Below are 18171 nucleotides of genomic sequence, written 5' to 3'. Positions count from 1 at the left end.
CTGCGGCAGCGATGCTGGTATTGTTTTCGCCTCGTGAGTCATCAAGGCAAAATGTGGTTCTGTAGCGGGAACACGAGAGCAGAGGCATTGGGGTAGGAAGTGGGGAAGGGGCCACTGAGCAAAAGTGTAAAAAACAATTGTTGACCAACTATTATGAGTCTGTTCGTATCGACTCTTTTCCATTTGCCTTCTATAGCTTCTGGATAACTAGTATTGCAGCTACGACTATTTGAACGCAGCTCTGCCCTTTTCACAGGACATAATGAAGGGCATGCTGAGTATGTAATACTTGACAGAGATTTTCTGCTGCGGCCACTGGCTAACCATCAGAAAGCAAACATTAACTGGCACAGTCTGTGTAGTGCAAATGTGTTTTTTGCAAATGCATGTTTGGTGCCATCTGGTGACTTCAAGCATTGGAGTTGAAGGATTTTAAATCAAGTTCAAGGCGCCTGATGTATGATATAGAACAGCTGCCGCACTATTTTACTTGAATCAGTCGGTGGAATAATGAACACATCTCAAAACACACCCAAGTTTGCAAAACAAACTTAATTGGGAAGACTCTCAGGCTCTATAATCCTATGAACAAATACAACACTACAGTGTGCCATGCTGTGTTACACAATACATTGTGTTTGGAAGTTGGTCCGACGTGGAAAAAGGGAGTGTCTCCTCTTCTTCTCCACTTTCCAGTGGGAGCCGAGTCAACGGTAAATAAAAGAATTAGTGGTATGAGAAGCATACAGTGTGTTGAAATTTGTGGCGTATTTTAGGGAGGTTCCCACAGGAATCTGTCGCTTGCCATCACCTGCAACAACAACAGGTGATCTTGAGCAATGCCTAGAGGATTGAAGTTACACACTAAGCGAGTCAGAACATGAAATGTCCCGTAAGGATCTTTATGAAACACATGTACTGAAAAGGGTCCCGTAAGAGCAAAGGAGTGAGTGGGTTCATTGCAAAGTGATAAAATGAATGAACAGCTGTGCTGGAGTACACAGTCTGATAAGATTTCACAACAATGTGCTGCATGAAGTTACACTTCAGGGAAGCAAAATACATTTTCTTGAAAACATGCTTAATCCTTCAACATACAGAGGTGATATCAATACCACCCATGTCTAACCGTGAAGACGAATATGCTGACACAGATATGTTAATACATGTTAATACAATTAATACATGAGTATAGTTTGATGATTTGCTTAATTTGCATTATTGATGAAGTTGACCATATTGTGCATATACGGGATATTACGTGGCCCCTCTTTGTGAGATATCTTTTTCCATGATGGGATGGTGTGCGCTCACTGCGCGGTGGACACGCCCGTGTTTGTGTTGGAACAAGTACTGTGGAGGTGTAAGCACACAAGGAGAGACTCTATCCACCTCTCTGCAGGATCTGAGAAAAAGGAAACCTGACGCTGCTCTCTAGCACAAGTTGTGTGTTTAACTCCAAAAGGTGAATATAATTACTTCAAATTATAGCAAGATTATAATTTAACTGTAATTTATGTCTTGGTTATCCTATTCTCTCAGATAACAACTGTTTCATATGAGCTATATTCACATTTTATACACACAAACTGTAGAATGTGTACCCATAGTCTCAGGAGTTTTGTAATTGAGGGGAAGAAAATCAGCTTGGTTTGGCTATAGCAGGGTAATATACCATATCAACAATAAAATATTTGTATTATTCTTTTGACCAAATATGACTTGTGACCTAAATACTCTGTCTTTTCTTTTCATCTTTTATATAAAAGAAAAGTACCTGCTGGATGGTGACCTGTTTGCGGATACACTGTTGTAAGCTTTAAGTTCTGTTCCTTCTTTCAGCCAAGATGCCAGAAACAGCAGAAGCAACGTCAGCCACTCTCACCACCAACAGAAATTGCACCATAGAAATATCCAACGTCAGCAGTGGCCACTGCCTCATCAACCCCAAGTAAGTCCATAACTGTGTTTACCAATTTTAATACATGTAAAGTACATCAGCAGACTGGACGAAGACACCAAAATGTTTACTGAAACCAAAGTAGAAATGTATGAGTGACCAAATACAGTGCATGCAAAAATAATGTGATGATTGCAGTTATAATAAACAATAAAAAAATTGCTTTTTTGCTTCTTTATGCATCTCAAATATTCAGTGCATCAACATTGTTTTCTGCATGTAGAATCGTGGCTTGTGTGTGTACTCAAGAAGTTTTATTTGTTCCAGTGAGAAGTAGTCATTTTCAAAAGGCTCAGTGCAATGCTTTGAAGTGCAAGTGAAATTGCAATGCCTGATTAAAGCTCTAAATCAGCATCTTGCTACTAAATAGTAAGCAGTCCTTTCAGAAAAATGAAGTATCCACAACTGTTGTTCTCTCTAATAGTCATAGATAAAGCACAACTTTCTAGCATAAGTCTTTCATTTCAACGTGATTATACTGTCTAAATGTTAAGTAAAGCTCAATGACATTGCAAGCGAAATGTCGACGTACCTTCTATTCAACATGAATTATTTGATTTGATTGCTGCCTATTCCTTAACATGGAAGTCTGTCAGTTTCTTCCACCTTTGCAAAAAAGGGGAAATCAATAAAAGAAAACTGTGAAGTATATAGAAATGACCCACGTCTTTGGGATTTTCTCCCACATTTATCTAGCTGTGGCAGGACAGACCATATCTTGGATGGGTGGTTTTCATGTGTGACATCACTTCGCTGAGAACATCCACCTATCCATCATGCAGTGACACACACTGCCTCATTGCACATCGCATGCAGGTACACTCACTGTTGCTTAGAAGTCCACAGCAGTCCTTGCACAGTCACACTCCATCCATCAGCATAAGATAGTTCAGGTACCCTGGAAAGCCCAGCACTAGTACAAAGTACTCTGACAATCTCCACAAAACTCGCAAAACTCTTGTTTTTTTTCCATCAAAAGTCTGGGAAATGTGACATGAAAGTTACCAACTGACCGGTATTGATGGTAAGGATTTGTCTCCTGCTCTCTTGTATAGGGTCTACATGGAAAGTGGTTTCAGTCACCACCCGCCCCAGCCCACGGTTCGTCCCACCAGGACTGAAGTGTGCTCCTTCACCAAGGACGACAACACTGCCACGGGCTCTGTGGGCCTGCTGACCTACGACCTGTTCCACATGCAGAGCCGGGTTTGCTCCGAGCGCATTGCCATCATGTTCTCCGTGCCCTTTGACCACAACTTGTACAAGAACCGGCTGGCCGTGGGCGTGGTTGAACATTCCCGTGCCTGTGACAAACATCTGTACAAGCAGCTGTACGATGGGAAAGACCTCACCAGCTTCACCCGCTCTGAGGCTAACGGCTGTGGGCTGATACACCAAACTGCATATCTTGATATAAGAGCTACAATGTCTTCTATTGGTAAAGCCATTGTTAAAGTGGAGCTCTATGATAAAATGGGTCGTTAGTTTGTACTTTGTTGCTTTTGTACCCAACAGAATAAATAAAACTTAATTTGATTTGACTGCTGCTGCATGTTGACATCTAGAGAAACATCCAGAGGAGAGGAAGACTGATTTTGCTGTCATCTGTACTTTGTGTCCACTGAAAGATATCAATATCTGACAGCCAGCTCATTGATTCTCCATTAGCTAATTTCTTGGGCGTATGTGCATTGTACACTCCCTTTTTCTTTGATCATGGTAATAAAACATTCAAACTCGATGTTTGTGTTGTGTGGGATATGTCTTTCATTATTACTGACGAACAGTAATGATTTCTTAATCTCATAGCTGGACCCATCCAATTCTAATGAGTAGCAACAGATGGAATATCTGCATAGATGTTTTTTTAATCGGCGTGATGACAGTATTGTTCTTCACTGGCTGTGTGACACTCTCCATCAGTGTGTAGTTACTGTGTTGTATTGGAATGCAAGAGAAAGACAGAATAATAGTAGAGTATCTCCAGCGAAGTCCGTCTCAACATGTTCAGGTTGTTTTCGTCTCATTTGCAAAATTCCACAGGAATGAGATTACCAACCCACCTCAGTCTATGAAGCCACAATCCTAACGGAGAAAATTTGTGTGCTGGAACTCTGCCACAAATGAGGGTGTGGCGGTTTTATCCCACAGGGAAAAATACAGGAATCTTTGTTCTCAGTCTTCTTTTTCGTGTGCGTGATAAATGTGTGTTGAAAGAGGGTGTGTGCTGTCACGGTGTTGGCTTACAAGTGGGAGGGTTTCCTGGGTGATGGCATACATCCTGGTTTAACAAAGAAAAAAAACTACCGGCACCTCCCTTCCAGGTAACTTTTCCCATTTCATCAACAGAGGTTCATCAACAGAGGTTCTCAGCAGGTAAGTCACCTAGAAAATGTGGGGAAAAGACTTAAATTAAAGAGCTTGATACGAGGCAGTAGAGAGAATGGCTCATTAGCTTTATTGTGGCTCATTTGTAGAAGCATACAGAAGCCTGATGGGGTATTTGTTTGATTTGTATCTTATATCTGTTGATAAAAAGGGTTATCATTTTCTCTAGTGTTTTCACTCCAGCTTCATTATTGCATGCTACTTAGTGCTGTAATTGAAGAAGTGCACTCTAATGAGGCAATGAGAGTGCAGTTATTCTCTGATTGTTCACAACTGTTTTGAAATCTCTCTATCCTCTTGAAATGCATCTTTCAAACCCAGCTCATGTGCACCTTTTGAAGGTCAATGTAATGCCAATACAGCATGTCAGCTGAGCAGAGGTCAGGAAGATATTTTTTACATTGGAGTAGGTGTGATTCTCACGATTCCCAGTGCATTTAGAGGTGGAGGGAAGCGCTATAGTCACAGCTGTGATGTCATTTGGTTCAGATGGTTAACACCTAAATTACCTTTTGTTTTACTAGCGGATCTCAACACCCATTCCAACATGACGGAGTCAGCTGAAGCAGTAGCAGCCGATGTGTGCAGCAAGAGAAGTGTTACCATTGAAATCGGGAATGTCACCAGCAACTACTGCCTCATGAACCCCAAGTAAGCCCCGACTGTTTTGTCATTTATTGTAAGGCTTGAAACGTACTATACAGAGACAAAAGAATACGTGTAACATATGTGTGTGTGTGTGTGTGTGTGTTTGTTCATGGTTAGGGTGTACCTTGAGAATGGGGAGACGTACAACCCACCTCAACCCACAGTGCGCCCTCTAAAGACAGAGGTCTGCACTTTCTCCAAGTCCGGCGGCAAAGCCACCGGCAGCATTGGTGTGCTGACCTACGACCTTTTCGAGAGGTCACGGAACGACTACATTGAGACTCTGGCCATCATGTTCTCAGTCCCATGGGACTACAACCTGTACAAGAACTGGTTTGCAGTGGGCATCTATAAGAAGGGCCGCAACTGCGATAAGGAATTGTACAAAGAAATGTACTACGAGAAGAAACAGCAAGAGCATGGGTTTGCCAGGGAGGAGGCCGTTGGATCAGGAATCAATTATGTGGGCCAATACTTAGACGTCAAGGCCACAATGAGTCCCCTGGAAAATTCCATCATGAAGGTGGAGCTGTGGGATAAGCTTTTCACACCCTTGGGCCAGCAGTCTTACTAGAGACCCCTAACCAGTATTCCTGTCATTAGTCCCAGCAGCAGAATTTATTCGTCCACCTGAAGCAGGCAACACGCATGATTTAACAGACGTATTCCTGCTGACATGTGTCTGTATACCTGGGTATTACCCCTCAGTAAATCTGCTTAAGATCAGGTTTAGTTTGTTTATAAATCCAGGAGGCAATAACCCCATTTTATAGCCAAAGCCTCTGTCTGTTTTTATAGCATCAGATTTTAAAATGGCATCTTTAGAAATGAGAATCAAAGGATGACTCACCGGAGGACGAGGGCAGATAGCTTCATAAAACACACTGAGAGCTTGTCTGTATTTACCTTGACACCAGTGTGAGGAATAAAATAAACCTTTTTGCTGAAGCCATTTGTCTATGTGTTTTGTGTGTTGAGCTCAGAAATGCAAAAGTGCTTAAAAAGAGAAATTAATGAAATACTTGAATACAACTTTTTCAGGGAGAAATTTAGATTTGAAAAGGGTGCTGTTTTTTTTCTTCCATAGGAGCTATAAGAGAGCAGCATGGGGACACGCCCTGTCTCATGTTGCCCAACATCAAAGCATATCCATCATTGCTAATACTGTGTTTATAGTACACCAAACATTACATGTGAACATGTGAGACTAACCACATTTTAAAGAGGTCGGTTTAACATGCATCATATTCAAATAGTTTTTTGTAATGCAATAAGTTACATGGTTGCCTTTTTTTTCAAAATAACCACCTGTATTTTATTTTAGAGCATATGATTATGAAATATTTTTACATCTTTGCTTTGGATTTCTCTTTTTTTCTTTAAGTAACTTGCAGCTACATTGTATCTAGCACCGCAGTAAGGACACCAGAGACTGACTGATCTCTACTATTTATTTTTTATAATAATAATAATATATCCTAATGAAAAGAAATATAAAATTATTCTGCCAAATAAAACTTGCCATTAAAATCAGTTTTCAAGACACTCAGTAGAACAGTATTTGTTCCCAGGTGTTTGAGATAAAGAGGGCTTTAATTGTCTGCTTGGCCATCCTGGCAGAACCAGAGGGAACACTAAAACGTCTTCAGTTATGTGGTTATTGTTCAACACACATTCACTGGTTCTTTTTTTATGAAACAGTATATATTCAAGGACAAAATGAATAGATACGTTTGCTTTTTCTGTTTTTTGCAATTATGATCCTGGCAGGGGCTTTGATGACTTGGTGAAAGAGACATGAATGGGTGAAGATCCCATTATTTTGACTGTTCAGCAACTCATTACGCTGACTAAAAGCTTTATAATTCTTTAATTGGTGAGAAATGACAATCTCGATGCGTTATCTCATCATCTAACAACTTGTTTTTGCTGCAATGGCTCAGCCAATTTAGTGTAGAAACAGTCATTAACCTCAGGAGAATGTGGGGTTCTCGGGCAGGAGGCAGCATTAATTTACATCACAGGCAAAGTTATCAGGTTCCCCTGATTCTATTCAAAATGTCAACGCTGCCTCCCTGATCGTGTTTTTTCCCCCGTTAGATTCATGATGCTTTTGCTGCATTAACTGTTCCAGCCACAAAGCAGCCCAGATCAAAGGTTTTTGAGTCACTGTCACCGTTGGATTTGCATAAAAGCCATACATAAAATAGAGGCATAAACGAGGCCTGTTTAGGCTCAATGCCTGAAGCATTGTTGAGTAGTGTATCAGAGAAATGAAAGACGGCCCCTGTAAACAGATGAGGGGACACTAAGCAGAAACTTTTGTTCGTCACAGCTTTAAAATTATAAGTTCCCACACATTCCTTTCATATTTTTCTTTTCAATCTCTCCTCTATGTTTACTATACCTGCGCATAAGTCTTCTTTCATGTTTTGTATCAAATTGTTCCCTGTGTGTATTTGTGAGGGAGTGCTTTTGTGTTTGTGTCTGCGTTTTGTACGTACAGTATATGTGTTTGAGTGCTTTTGTGATGAGCATTGCTGAGTGTAGGGAATCGTGCCCCTGTGCATGCAGAGATGGATTTTTTTCTTTATTTTTATATCAAATGCATTCTTTTGTGCATTATGCAATTTCCTTTTTGCGAGTCTGAAAAAATCTTTCAAGAACAGAGTGGGATTAAGATTACTTCTTAAACAGGAAACAAAAAATATGTGGAGAAATGTATTTTCCGGTGTAGATAAACTTAAGAAGCTCAGCAATGGTGGATTGAAACTGATGCTGTTTTAAACAGCGGTAAATCTAGCTGTTTGTCATGGTGAAAGCATCTGTCAAAATCCCTCCCGGATGCTAAGAGGAAAGGGAGGTGGATGGGTGGAGGTGCCGCAACACAGTCTCTCTTTTCATCAGCTGATCACACTAAAACAACAGTAAGGCCCCAGCTAAAGCCGCTGCAAGGAGATGAGCATAGGAGAGGAAAAAACAGAAAACCTGGAAAACAGGTTTAAACTTGTGAAACCTTTTCAAATTTTGTGAGCATTTTCTTGTTGGTATTTCTGTATTTTTGTAACACACTGTTGAACTGATGCTGTAGTTATCGTGCTATGAGTACAATCTGTATTTATCATCACCACCAAAACGGCGCAGTGGCTGTGTCTCTTCAGAGCATGAAAAAAATGACAAGCTCATTTTAATTTTTCTGATTCTCAACAAAGTCGGGCCGATCAACACAAAGCTCTGAGTGCATTGACTCGGTGAGTCCGATCATAATCTATCTGCATTAAAGATTCAGCTTCCAAGCTAGTTTGGATTTCCGTCCCTCTATTTGCTTTGAAACAAACCCTACAGGGCATGAGAACTGCATTGTATATTGACTCAAACTAGGAGTGTCCAAACAGAAGCTTAAACGCTTTATTTTCAATAGCATGAGGTTTGTTTGGGTGTGACCTGCAGCCCTTTAACAGCCGAAACCGCTGCATGACCATGGGTACAATCGGCAATATAATACAGATCATGGAAGTGAATGGAAGTATACTCAAAAAGTGCCATTTGTTAGTGACTCCAACTCCTAAATATGTTCTCAAAGACTGCCATCTAGAGGCCCTGTCTGATATAAAGTGTATTCACACAGTTTACAGTTTAATGCTCTCAAGGCACTGGATACCACAGTGACGGTAAAATAAAATGTATACATACGGTTTTCTTTGACTTTAAAGCAGCAAAGTTGTAATTGTGTCCATAAGAACTCAATCTCAGTCCGGTTCCCCACTAGAGAGTCTAGGGTAAAACAGTAAATAAATAAGCTAGAGTTGCACTGTTCTGCAAGTTTGTTTTGTTTTTCAAAAATTTCAGCGGATCTTTTTTTTTTTTTTTTGCAGACTGTCCATAATGAGTTTGGCTGAGATGTGAGGGTCGAAGATCACGTTGTTCCTAGCAGGCTTTGGAAGTTGTCTCGTTGCGTTACTTTGTTGTTTTGATAATTTCTCATTGTGTAGATGTGTATCATGTAACAATACAGATAACCTGAGGGAGAACTCTCTACAGTTCTCTACTGTACACTTGCATTATTATTAAAGAAAACCTGATCTGCCACAAAGCTTCTTTCTCACTGCCTCTAAGACTGTAATACATATCGTTTTAGAACCTAATTCAATTCAAAGTATTAAACCATCAAAACATGCTGGCATTCATGTTATCACCCATATGACCCCAAATTACCTCCAAGGGCACACATTAAGTCAAAGCATGCAAACTACAGGTCGAGAGCAGTGATCATCACATGTATGTCATGGAAATAGTGATGTCCTTGTTGTTGTTTTTTGTTTGAAGATCCAAGATAATAATGGAAAAACCCACCCAATGTTACTACTTTGCGCATCTGTAATCAGAATTTGTTAGTTATGAATCATAACATGATTGTAGTGATGAACCCACAGAGAATTATTACCTGACTCTGCTGTTCCCCTCAGGCTACAGAGCTCGAAAACAAGGTTCAGCTCATTGTTTCCACATTCCAACCCGCAACTTTACTGTTCTTGCCGTTCACCCTCATGCTCTCATAACGGCTCTTTCAGCTGTTCTCATCGAAAAAGAAACACTTAAATCCTGCCGTGTGATGTGATCATCTATTCTGGTGAATAAATGGTGGTCAGCAACAACAGCAACAACCAAGAGTAAGCTAGATTTTGAAAGGAATCAACCGAAAGCCGAGCCCAGTGTTGTCAACTGTTTTCCATTGAAAGTAGCTAGCAGCACTAGCTCCATTAGTCCATTCCTTCAGGCCTCCCTCCAAAACCAATCCCCCCCGAAATGTTCATAATGAACGTAATAATTATTTTGCTGTTGATATTGCTCTTTGTTGTTACCATTGGCAGCTTTTAGGTAATCTCCCAAAACTGGCATTTTGCATCGTTTTTATTTCCTGATTCAGATTTTGCCAGCTCCTGCTGGTTGTTTTTCAGGTAGCTCTGCCTTCAAGTTGTCCAGCTGCAGCTCCGGGTCTTGTTTTTTTCAGGGATAAATCTCTCTGGATCTTAATGTCGACCTTCACCGGTTTTCCATCATCGTAAAAGAACAGAAGTATATTTCTGCCTCTTGTCACTCACATTATCAGCTGGCAGTAGAACACGGTTGTTCATGCCTGTATTTCTTTGAATTTATTCCACCGATCGAGCCGCCTATTTGGTTTCATCCAGCTGTAGGGTCAGCTCTGACACAGCAGTGCCAGCTGTCTGGATCTCGCACAACAAAGTAATTACTCGTGTCACACTGAATGACTCGCATCAGTGGCTGCAATTTTTTCATTTTCATCAAGTCTGGCAAAACTCCAGTCTGGAAGTGCTCCAATAAACTTTGTTTTTATGAATAAATACATCTGTAAAACCAACACGATATCAATAACTCATCGATATTTGGCACAAACTCCAGGACCCTTGACTTTCTTTGGCCACCTGTGGAGGTTGCCCAGATGTGATCATTGATGCTGCTGATGAATGCGCCTTCATAAGAAGCAGTGAAGCTGCCACTGTCAGCCACTTCTTATTCCCACAGCCAAAGTCCCCAGCAACACCATTAGGTCTGCCAAAGGAGCCAGCAGCTGATGTACGGATGCCCTTACCTGCTGTCCTTCCAACCACTCTGGCAGATCTCTGGGCCATAACAGTCATCGGCTCCTTCGATGAAGTGACCCAGAGGCCCCGGCAAAGGCTCCAGAGCCAAAAGCTGCCACTGGAGACGCAGCTGCGGCTCTTGGGTGTGATCACTGCAGAGAGGGAAAGGTCTCTGATATCGTCTGTCTCGATTCTAAAAATATACAGTACATACCTGTATACATGGGTGTGCCATATATATTTTCTAACATCTAAGCTGCCTATAGCTAACGTAACATTTCCACCGTGGCATTGGTGGTTTGTTAGGTTTTTGGGGGTTTTTTTTAGGAAGTACGACCAAAAAGTAAAACTGAAACACTGTTTAGCTTCAGTTCTTCTTTTACTTTTTATTTTCCTTATCATCATTGTTAAATCATCAAGCTATAATGAAATAGGTGTATGACAGGTGCGTTTTCAATGTGCAATAACTTTTTAAATATAACAGCAATTAGCTTCATCAATTACATGTGCAGCATTTGATATTTAATTTGGTGTCAATAAAAGTTCAACAATCTTTGTAAATCAAAACTATCTACTAACTAACTACTGTCGGGTGTTACATAACACGATATACTGTATATGTGGAGAACTCCAGACATGTTCCCTTGTCCTTTTCAGAGAGCAGCTCCAACCCCACAGCATCAAGTCGTCCCACTTCAGTGTCAGCACAGATCGTTGAAACTGAGGCCCACGGGAATGTGTTCAGATCAGCTGATTTATATGCAAGTTGAGGCATCTCAACATGGTGTGTAATTGTGCTGCGGCATTGCTGAGGGACAGGAGAATAACCTATTGGCCTCATGTACTCCCTTGAAGGAGTCCTAGTGATAGCATACTTCACAGTACTGTTGCTGCCCATTCAGTTTGTATCGTAAGCTTTCACAGTAACTTACATCAGTTTTTAGCTATTAGTCTTTTATGTATATTATTTTACACTCCTTAAAACTCCAGAACATTTAGATTTTGTTCAGAATCAAGGTCCAATGATAGTCGTCTTTCCACACATCCATGGGTACATTACAAACAGGAACTGCTGTTAGCCAATTCAGCATACTGTTAATGCTGCCAGTTTGCTAAAATGTAAACAAATATCTGGTAAAACAAATGTTGAAGGCCAACCCCTTTCTGTAGACTAAACATTTACACATATTGGCTTACAGATGAGCTATTTGTCTGTACACAGAAACTTTGAATTAACCTTTAATTAAAATGCAACTTCTTTTTTTTCTTAGCGATGACTGTCTTGTTGGTTATGTGCTGCTAATGAGTCACAAAGCAGTCTGTCACCATATCACATTAAACCACTAGAGGGCAGGGTTTCCTAACTGAACACAAACTCATGTACTGTATATTGACAGTGGGTATTCGACTGGTTTACTGAACACCCAAACACATTGTTTGCTGAAACATTTGATGTAATGTGTCTAATCGAATATGATGGCCATTGCTTTCACAATCATAGCTTGCATAGAGGCACCAGAAATGGTTTCTGGCCTGCTGTAACAGTAAGGAGCAACACAGAATTGGATGAGATCAGGAGGGGGTGGGGACGAGTATGACCCGACATCTAGAGAGGAAGAAGGTCACCGAACACACTTTCCCACCCAGCCCTGCCAGACGCACACACACACGCACAGACAAACACAGGCCCACCCTGCAATGTTGTGTGTGCCAGATGAGGGCGTGATACATGACTGCTGTCACTGCTTCCTTCACTACACCAGCACATGTGCAGCATAACAACTGCACCACAATGTACTGCTTACTGAAGATACAGTGTAACACTACCTGAGGCCCAAAGCAATGCCATCTGCACTGCACTCCAGGGAAAAGGGTGTTTAATCAAATACTGACAAAGGTTAAAGGGCACTTTAGCCAGAACGAAGCTGCAACACTGTCAATGTGTTGTCGTGACGAACATGAGCTGAACTGAATACAATGTGCTCCTTTCATGGTATGATTGGCTAAAACCGAATAAGAACCAGCTTTGATGGCTTTCATTCCTCCGACGGTCTGGATGAATAAAAACAAGCAACAGCAGACAATCCAACTATAGATTTAATTGTATAAAATATAAAAAAGTATATCAAAATACATACAGTAAATGGTGTGAGAGCAGGCAGAATGTGTTCTCTCAGATGGTACAGTAAGTCAGTAAGTTCTGACAATGGCATAATTATAACACATTATATAAATACACATTTTGATCCAAATCTGAAAGCACCTAACAGTGGCTTTATCGTCATTCAAGACTGAACAGAACATAACCACATTTTCATGATTCAGGCGAAAGATAACACTTATATCTTTGTGTCGTTGCTCAGTGTTTGTTTCATGGCTGCACAGACGATTGTCTGTATGTCTCTCCGTCCGTCTGTCCAAACTGGATGGCGATGTTAAAGAAAAGTTGCCTCAATTAGCTCATCATGTGATCATGAGGATTGTCGGTGTTTAGACAGGGGAAAGTGCTGTAGGATTTCTTACGGTTCAAAATTAGATAATACCAGGAAAAGAAATTTCCCTTTCTGGGCATTCCACTCATTGTGTCCCACCTGTAACCTCCGACCTCAAACGCTACGACTCACATAACCAGATCCATGCGTCACGCTACACTAATTTTCCTGTTCTCTCTGTACACATATAGAGGACCCATTTCCTAGACCAAACATGGACACATACATGTATCAACTTCACTCTGAAAAACAGTCTAGGTTGCACATGTCTTTTGCATAAGTACTGCACATTGTCGAGTTAGTGGCTCAAAGCAGGGTTAAGTTTGAGTGGCTGCAAAAATCAGTTGCATCAGGAGAGTTCAGGGCTTCAGTAATAAAAGATGACCTTGTCTTTGATCAACACGACTACTGTCCAACACAATGAGAAGAGTCAACTCAGACACATTTTGACTTTTGCAAGCTCCACAGCTTTTGTCAATATAACCCTGAATACTGGGTTCTCCAGTAAAAATCAAGCTCTGTTTTCTAAATAGGGTGTGCAAAATGGATGTGACCAATAGATACATGTTCAGATCTCGAGTGGAGTGGTTGAAAACAAGACTTTTCTCACAGTCAATCAATGTAGAATTTGTCACAGTATGTCTCTGTTAGCGTCGGGGAGGTTGTTATTGACACAATCACTGTGATGCCACTGATTATGACATTCACTCTTAATCAGTGTCATCTCCTCTAAGGGGTTCCTCCGTGGCTGATATCTCAGATATCTCAGTACTCTGCAAAGTCACTGGCGAGATGAAAGCGCAGCTGCGTTGTATGTGTGAACGAGCTATAGCCCTCAGGTTGGGGAAAGGGAAATGATATTCTTGATGATTCTGAGAGGAGCCGAGTTTCGGGATTTTCAGGAGCTGCCGTCCCCGTTCTTGGTCTTGAGCACCACAAGGCTAACCATGACGGGGATCAAGCAGATGGGAGTTATCACCAGGGCGAAGACGATGACCGGTGGTGGGTCGCTTAGCTCCTCTGAGGGACAATCCTTGAAAAAGCTGGAGTGAATGTCCACAAAGGTCTGTTCCACCAGCGGGTTGGGCCATGGGATCCCTAAACAGTCCGATATCTCCTCTGTGCAAAGGCTTAGGTTACTATACAAACTGCAGTGTGGAGACAGAGAGTGTGCAGAGGAGGATTCAGACATCAGCAAATATTTAGCAATATTTTTCGTGTTAAAACGAACTAACTGCAAATATAAACACACACACACACACTACTTACCCGCTCACGTTGCCCCAAGTGCACCAGTCAGTGCTGTTCAGCAATTCCATTGCGGAATTAAATTTGGGGAGACATACATGGTCAAGCAGCATGGAAAGGCAATCCATTGTTGGCGCACCATGAAAATCAACACATATGCTGCAGTAGTGCCAACAACTGTGAGAATTATTCCCACAAGCTGTATGAGTTGAAGAGTTGGACAGAGAAAGAGAGGTTGAGATTAGAAAATGACAATAAATATGTGCTGGACATTATCAAAAGATACCCATTAAATTCTGGGTTTACAGTATGACATAAGATTATATGACTATGTATTATGTTTTAAAGTTATGTCACCTACCAAATGACAAGGTAGATTCTGCTTGAGTGGTATCTTAAACAGAGAAGAATAGCATGTTTAGATTGAAAACTTTACATCAAGTAGTAAAGGCAGTTGACATAAACTCTTTTTAAATCTGTCATGTAATTCAGTTCATTATATAAGTTCATCAAAGACATACATCGTAGCAAATTCCAATGCAAAGAGTATTTCAGTCTATTGTAGCTCATGAGTTCCTTCACATGTCTAGTACTGAGGCAGGCATTTGCAGCTGTAGAAGGGAGACCACACACTCACCGCAGAGAAAGGAGAGGAATACCCCAATGAAACCAAGTGCTCCCTTCATGTCAGAAAAAATGAATAAAGGTGCGATTTCCCCAACCGGTGACCATGTATAATAAACCTAAACTTCTTAGACTGTGTACAGCGAGGCATAACAGGAAACCCGACAGGATGGAAGAGACGCAGTGTAACCTTCGGTTACCAGATGTCCAAACAGTGTTACCCGCGGTTACCAGATGTTCTCCGAAGATCTGTCTGACGGCCCTGCGCCTTGGCAGCCGCTCTTCCCCTCTCCAACACACGTTTCCCTAGGATTTTCTTCCCTTTTTAACGGGGTGGAGGCAACAAAGATTGTCCTCTCCATTCTCCCAAATAAAAGGGAGCACACCCAAGCTGGGCTGGACTCACATCTGAAAACCCTTTACTCTTTAACTCTTGTTCTGCTTTTTAGTCTCAGTTTCTCACAGTCGAAGGGCCTGGCCAGCTCACAGCATGTGATTTATTTGCCTTTTGGGCTGCCTCTGCCAAATAGGAAACATAAGTAAACATTTAGGGCGTAGCTTTTTGGGGTGGATGTAATCATGACTCTGCAGGGTGTGCTGAGCAGACAACGATGATTTCATGTTTAGGTTAATTAATAAAGAAAGAAGAAGTTATTAGTCAGAGCTGACCAGCTGTTTAAAAGGCCAGCTAACTGATATTTCCAACATATGTGTTGGAAACTTTAGTTATTTTTTTTATGTCTGATGATTTTGCTACATCTGTAAAGTAGTTTCTCACTGTCATCGCTTACCACTTTAAAGAGTGCTGTGTAAGAGGTGGTTTCATTGATTGAATGAAAAATGGAATGTAAGGTTGTTTTCTCACGACCAACTTGTTAATTTATGTCACTGAATCCACATGTTGGGCCTCTCACAACATCTGTTTGCCGAGCAGCATTTTGATTTAGTAATGACATCAGGAAATGTGTCTTTTCAGCAGAGGAGGAGCTCCGAGTTGGGGGGAGTTGGCAGGGGAAGGAGGGGGGACAGTCAGGGGGAAAAAAAAAAAAGGAAGGCACAAGAGGAGGAACAGTGAAAGGGGCGCTGCTCCAAAGTTCCAGTTGTTTCACAACCCGGAGTTCATGCGTTGATCACAGACGTTGCATGGGGTGAATGACGAACAAATTCAGGAAGTTGAGCCAGGTGGGGTCTTTTCATAATGAGGTTTAAATTAACCTTTGACTCAAACCCACTATGGGCCTCGTGTCTACTGCTGTTGACCCCTCACTGGTGGAGACCTCCGCAGGAGTTTGTCTTGGATTCTCATGATAGTACACACGGGGAGATCTTGGCAAAAAAAACAGGATCGCTGTGCTCTGCTCTCTGTGTTTGCCAGTTCCAGGCCAAGCAAATGACTTTAAGGAACTGATCCAAAACAATCCCCCAGTGCACACAAATATATATAATCACTATTGTAACTAAAATATAAAACATGTAAATAACTCATATATTTCAGATGAATTATTAAGGCAAGATTATTACACAGACATTTAGTTTACAGTCAATAATTAAGTGTAAAACAAAAGAGATTTAATCTTACTGGCAAACGTCGTCTCTGTTGAGTGATACCCTGTAGAAAAAGGAGGTGATGTTAGTCAAAGTATGCATGATCATGAAGCCTATATATATATATATATATATATATATATATATATATATATATATATATATATATTATTTTTTTATTATTATTATTATTTTTTTTTTACACATACGGTACCTATCGTTGTGGCTGGTTGCGCCGCTAACTTGTCATTAACCAGACAAACCACTGTTGTGCATCCTGCTATAAGAGAAATAAAATATATTATTGGATTAAAGAAGTAAAGTAAAAAGACTTTTGCACCTATTAAATTGAATTATGATGATAATCATGTGTATACAAATTTCAGTACTTGTGAAAGTAGCGGAGGCAAAGGAAATAACAAGGAGTAAGTTGTAGGGAGTGAAGAGGTCAATGTATCCTCCCTTTGTCTGCCACTCTTTTGAGGAAATCTTAATATATTCAACTCAAGGACATACTGTATACACTTACAATACATTCACCTCCCACAAGAATAAAAGACCTTATTTCATGAATAGGAGCTAATAATAACGACAGCATGAATCATAAAATCAACTGTAATGACCTGGCGATAACATTCACAACAGCCACTGTAACACAAATTCTTCTTTAAGACCAAATGAGTTGAGACAGATTGGTCAAAATCACTCTATGGCCTTTAAACCAAACTGTTCAAGTATAAAACTAAATCATGAGACTCGCTAAGCTCCTTTCTAAAAGCCACTCAATCATAGAAAGCCCCTAAAGCATTCCTCTTGAGAGGTGAGATAGAGGGCAAGTAAAGAAGTTGTATCATATAATAGTAAAGAAATGGACAGTATAAATCGTCGACTTACCCCAGATGAGAAGAGTCAGAAAACACCCAGAAATCATGAGTGAGAAACTAGTGGCTGTCATTTTGCCTAATAACGCTCTGTTCGTCTTCCCTGGTGGGTAGGGATTACATATCTCAACCTTTTTGCAGGAAGCCTCTATAAAACAACAGGAAGCCCTCATTTCCTAGGATGGGCGGATTCACACAATGGGACAGAGAGCCTCTGATAAGGTTAGAACTACTGTGGTCCACTGGTGCACCACCATCACTCTCTCTCTCTTTATCTGCTTCTTTCTCTCATCCCACCCTCTGCTTCACAACAGAAAGAGAGAAGTTGGGGAGAGCCCCACCCTCTCTTTGTCTCTCTGTCTCTCTCTGTCTCTCTACCTTTGCCTTTGATTCATGCTTTTATTGATACAATCAATATTTTGATGTCAATAATGGGTTCACACACATGTGGACTAATAGCATGTGAGCAGTCTTGAACTAAAAGCATTCATGCTTCAACTACTTATTGTCCCTGCTATAGACGTTTCAACAGAAATGCATTGCTTGGGAATTGCTATCGTCCAATTTGAACTCCTGTCAGCTGATATACATACACCGCAACAGTAAATAAACTGAGGAACATTTGGAATGTTTACATTTACAACCACCAGGGTTGTTTCTTGTAACGAAAACGCTGATGAAGCCCACACTTCAGCACACACTGGGGCGGTTTGCTGCAGAGTGTGAAGCTGTCGAGATGAGAGTCAGTACCTCCAAGTCTGAGGCCATGGTTCTCTGCT

At 41.0% G+C, this 18171-nt stretch overlaps 3 protein-coding genes across 4 annotated transcripts; 2 read left to right on the top strand and 1 right to left on the bottom strand.

Moving 5' to 3' along the window:
* The first annotated feature begins 1353 nt into the window (after positions 1–1353).
* LOC137878381 (bryoporin-like) lies at positions 1354–3701 on the top strand. The gene is made up of 3 exons (XM_068718672.1): positions 1354–1465; positions 1843–1951; positions 3016–3701. The coding sequence occupies exons 2-3, from the start codon at positions 1848–1850 to the stop codon at positions 3443–3445; spliced, it is 534 nt and encodes a 177-aa protein (XP_068574773.1). The 5' UTR covers positions 1354–1465; positions 1843–1847; the 3' UTR covers positions 3446–3701.
* A 561-nt stretch (positions 3702–4262) lies between these two features.
* apnl (actinoporin-like protein) lies at positions 4263–5944 on the top strand. Its single transcript, XM_068718697.1, has 3 exons — positions 4263–4336; positions 4873–4999; positions 5114–5944. Exons 2-3 carry the CDS (start codon positions 4896–4898, stop codon positions 5568–5570), a joined length of 561 nt encoding a protein of 186 aa, XP_068574798.1. The 5' UTR covers positions 4263–4336; positions 4873–4895; the 3' UTR covers positions 5571–5944.
* Positions 5945–12681: 6737 nt separating this feature from the next.
* ramp2 (receptor (G protein-coupled) activity modifying protein 2) lies at positions 12682–17568 on the bottom strand. 2 transcript variants are annotated; one of them, XM_068718864.1, is made up of 6 exons: positions 17406–17568; positions 16726–16788; positions 16546–16575; positions 14704–14736; positions 14364–14541; positions 12682–14242 (listed from the first exon to the last, which is right to left on the bottom strand). In XM_068718864.1, exons 1-6 carry the CDS (start codon positions 17563–17565, stop codon positions 13993–13995), a joined length of 714 nt encoding a protein of 237 aa, XP_068574965.1. In that variant the 5' UTR covers positions 17566–17568; the 3' UTR covers positions 12682–13992. The 2 variants fall into 2 exon arrangements, with proteins under 2 accessions (XP_068574965.1, XP_068574964.1); XM_068718863.1 differs by having other exon boundaries at positions 16726–16791; positions 17406–17566.
* Positions 17569–18171: the final 603 nt, after the last annotated feature.

Source organism: Cebidichthys violaceus, unplaced genomic scaffold (genome assembly GCF_023349555.1).
Source record: "Cebidichthys violaceus isolate CVI_PGR_0920_01 unplaced genomic scaffold, fCebVio1.0.p SCAF_23, whole genome shotgun sequence".
In the NCBI taxonomy this organism is placed as follows: domain Eukaryota; kingdom Metazoa; phylum Chordata; class Actinopteri; order Perciformes; family Stichaeidae; genus Cebidichthys; species Cebidichthys violaceus.
The sequence above is the reverse complement of the archived record's forward strand: the minus strand, read 5'-3'. Positions and strand labels throughout refer to the sequence as shown.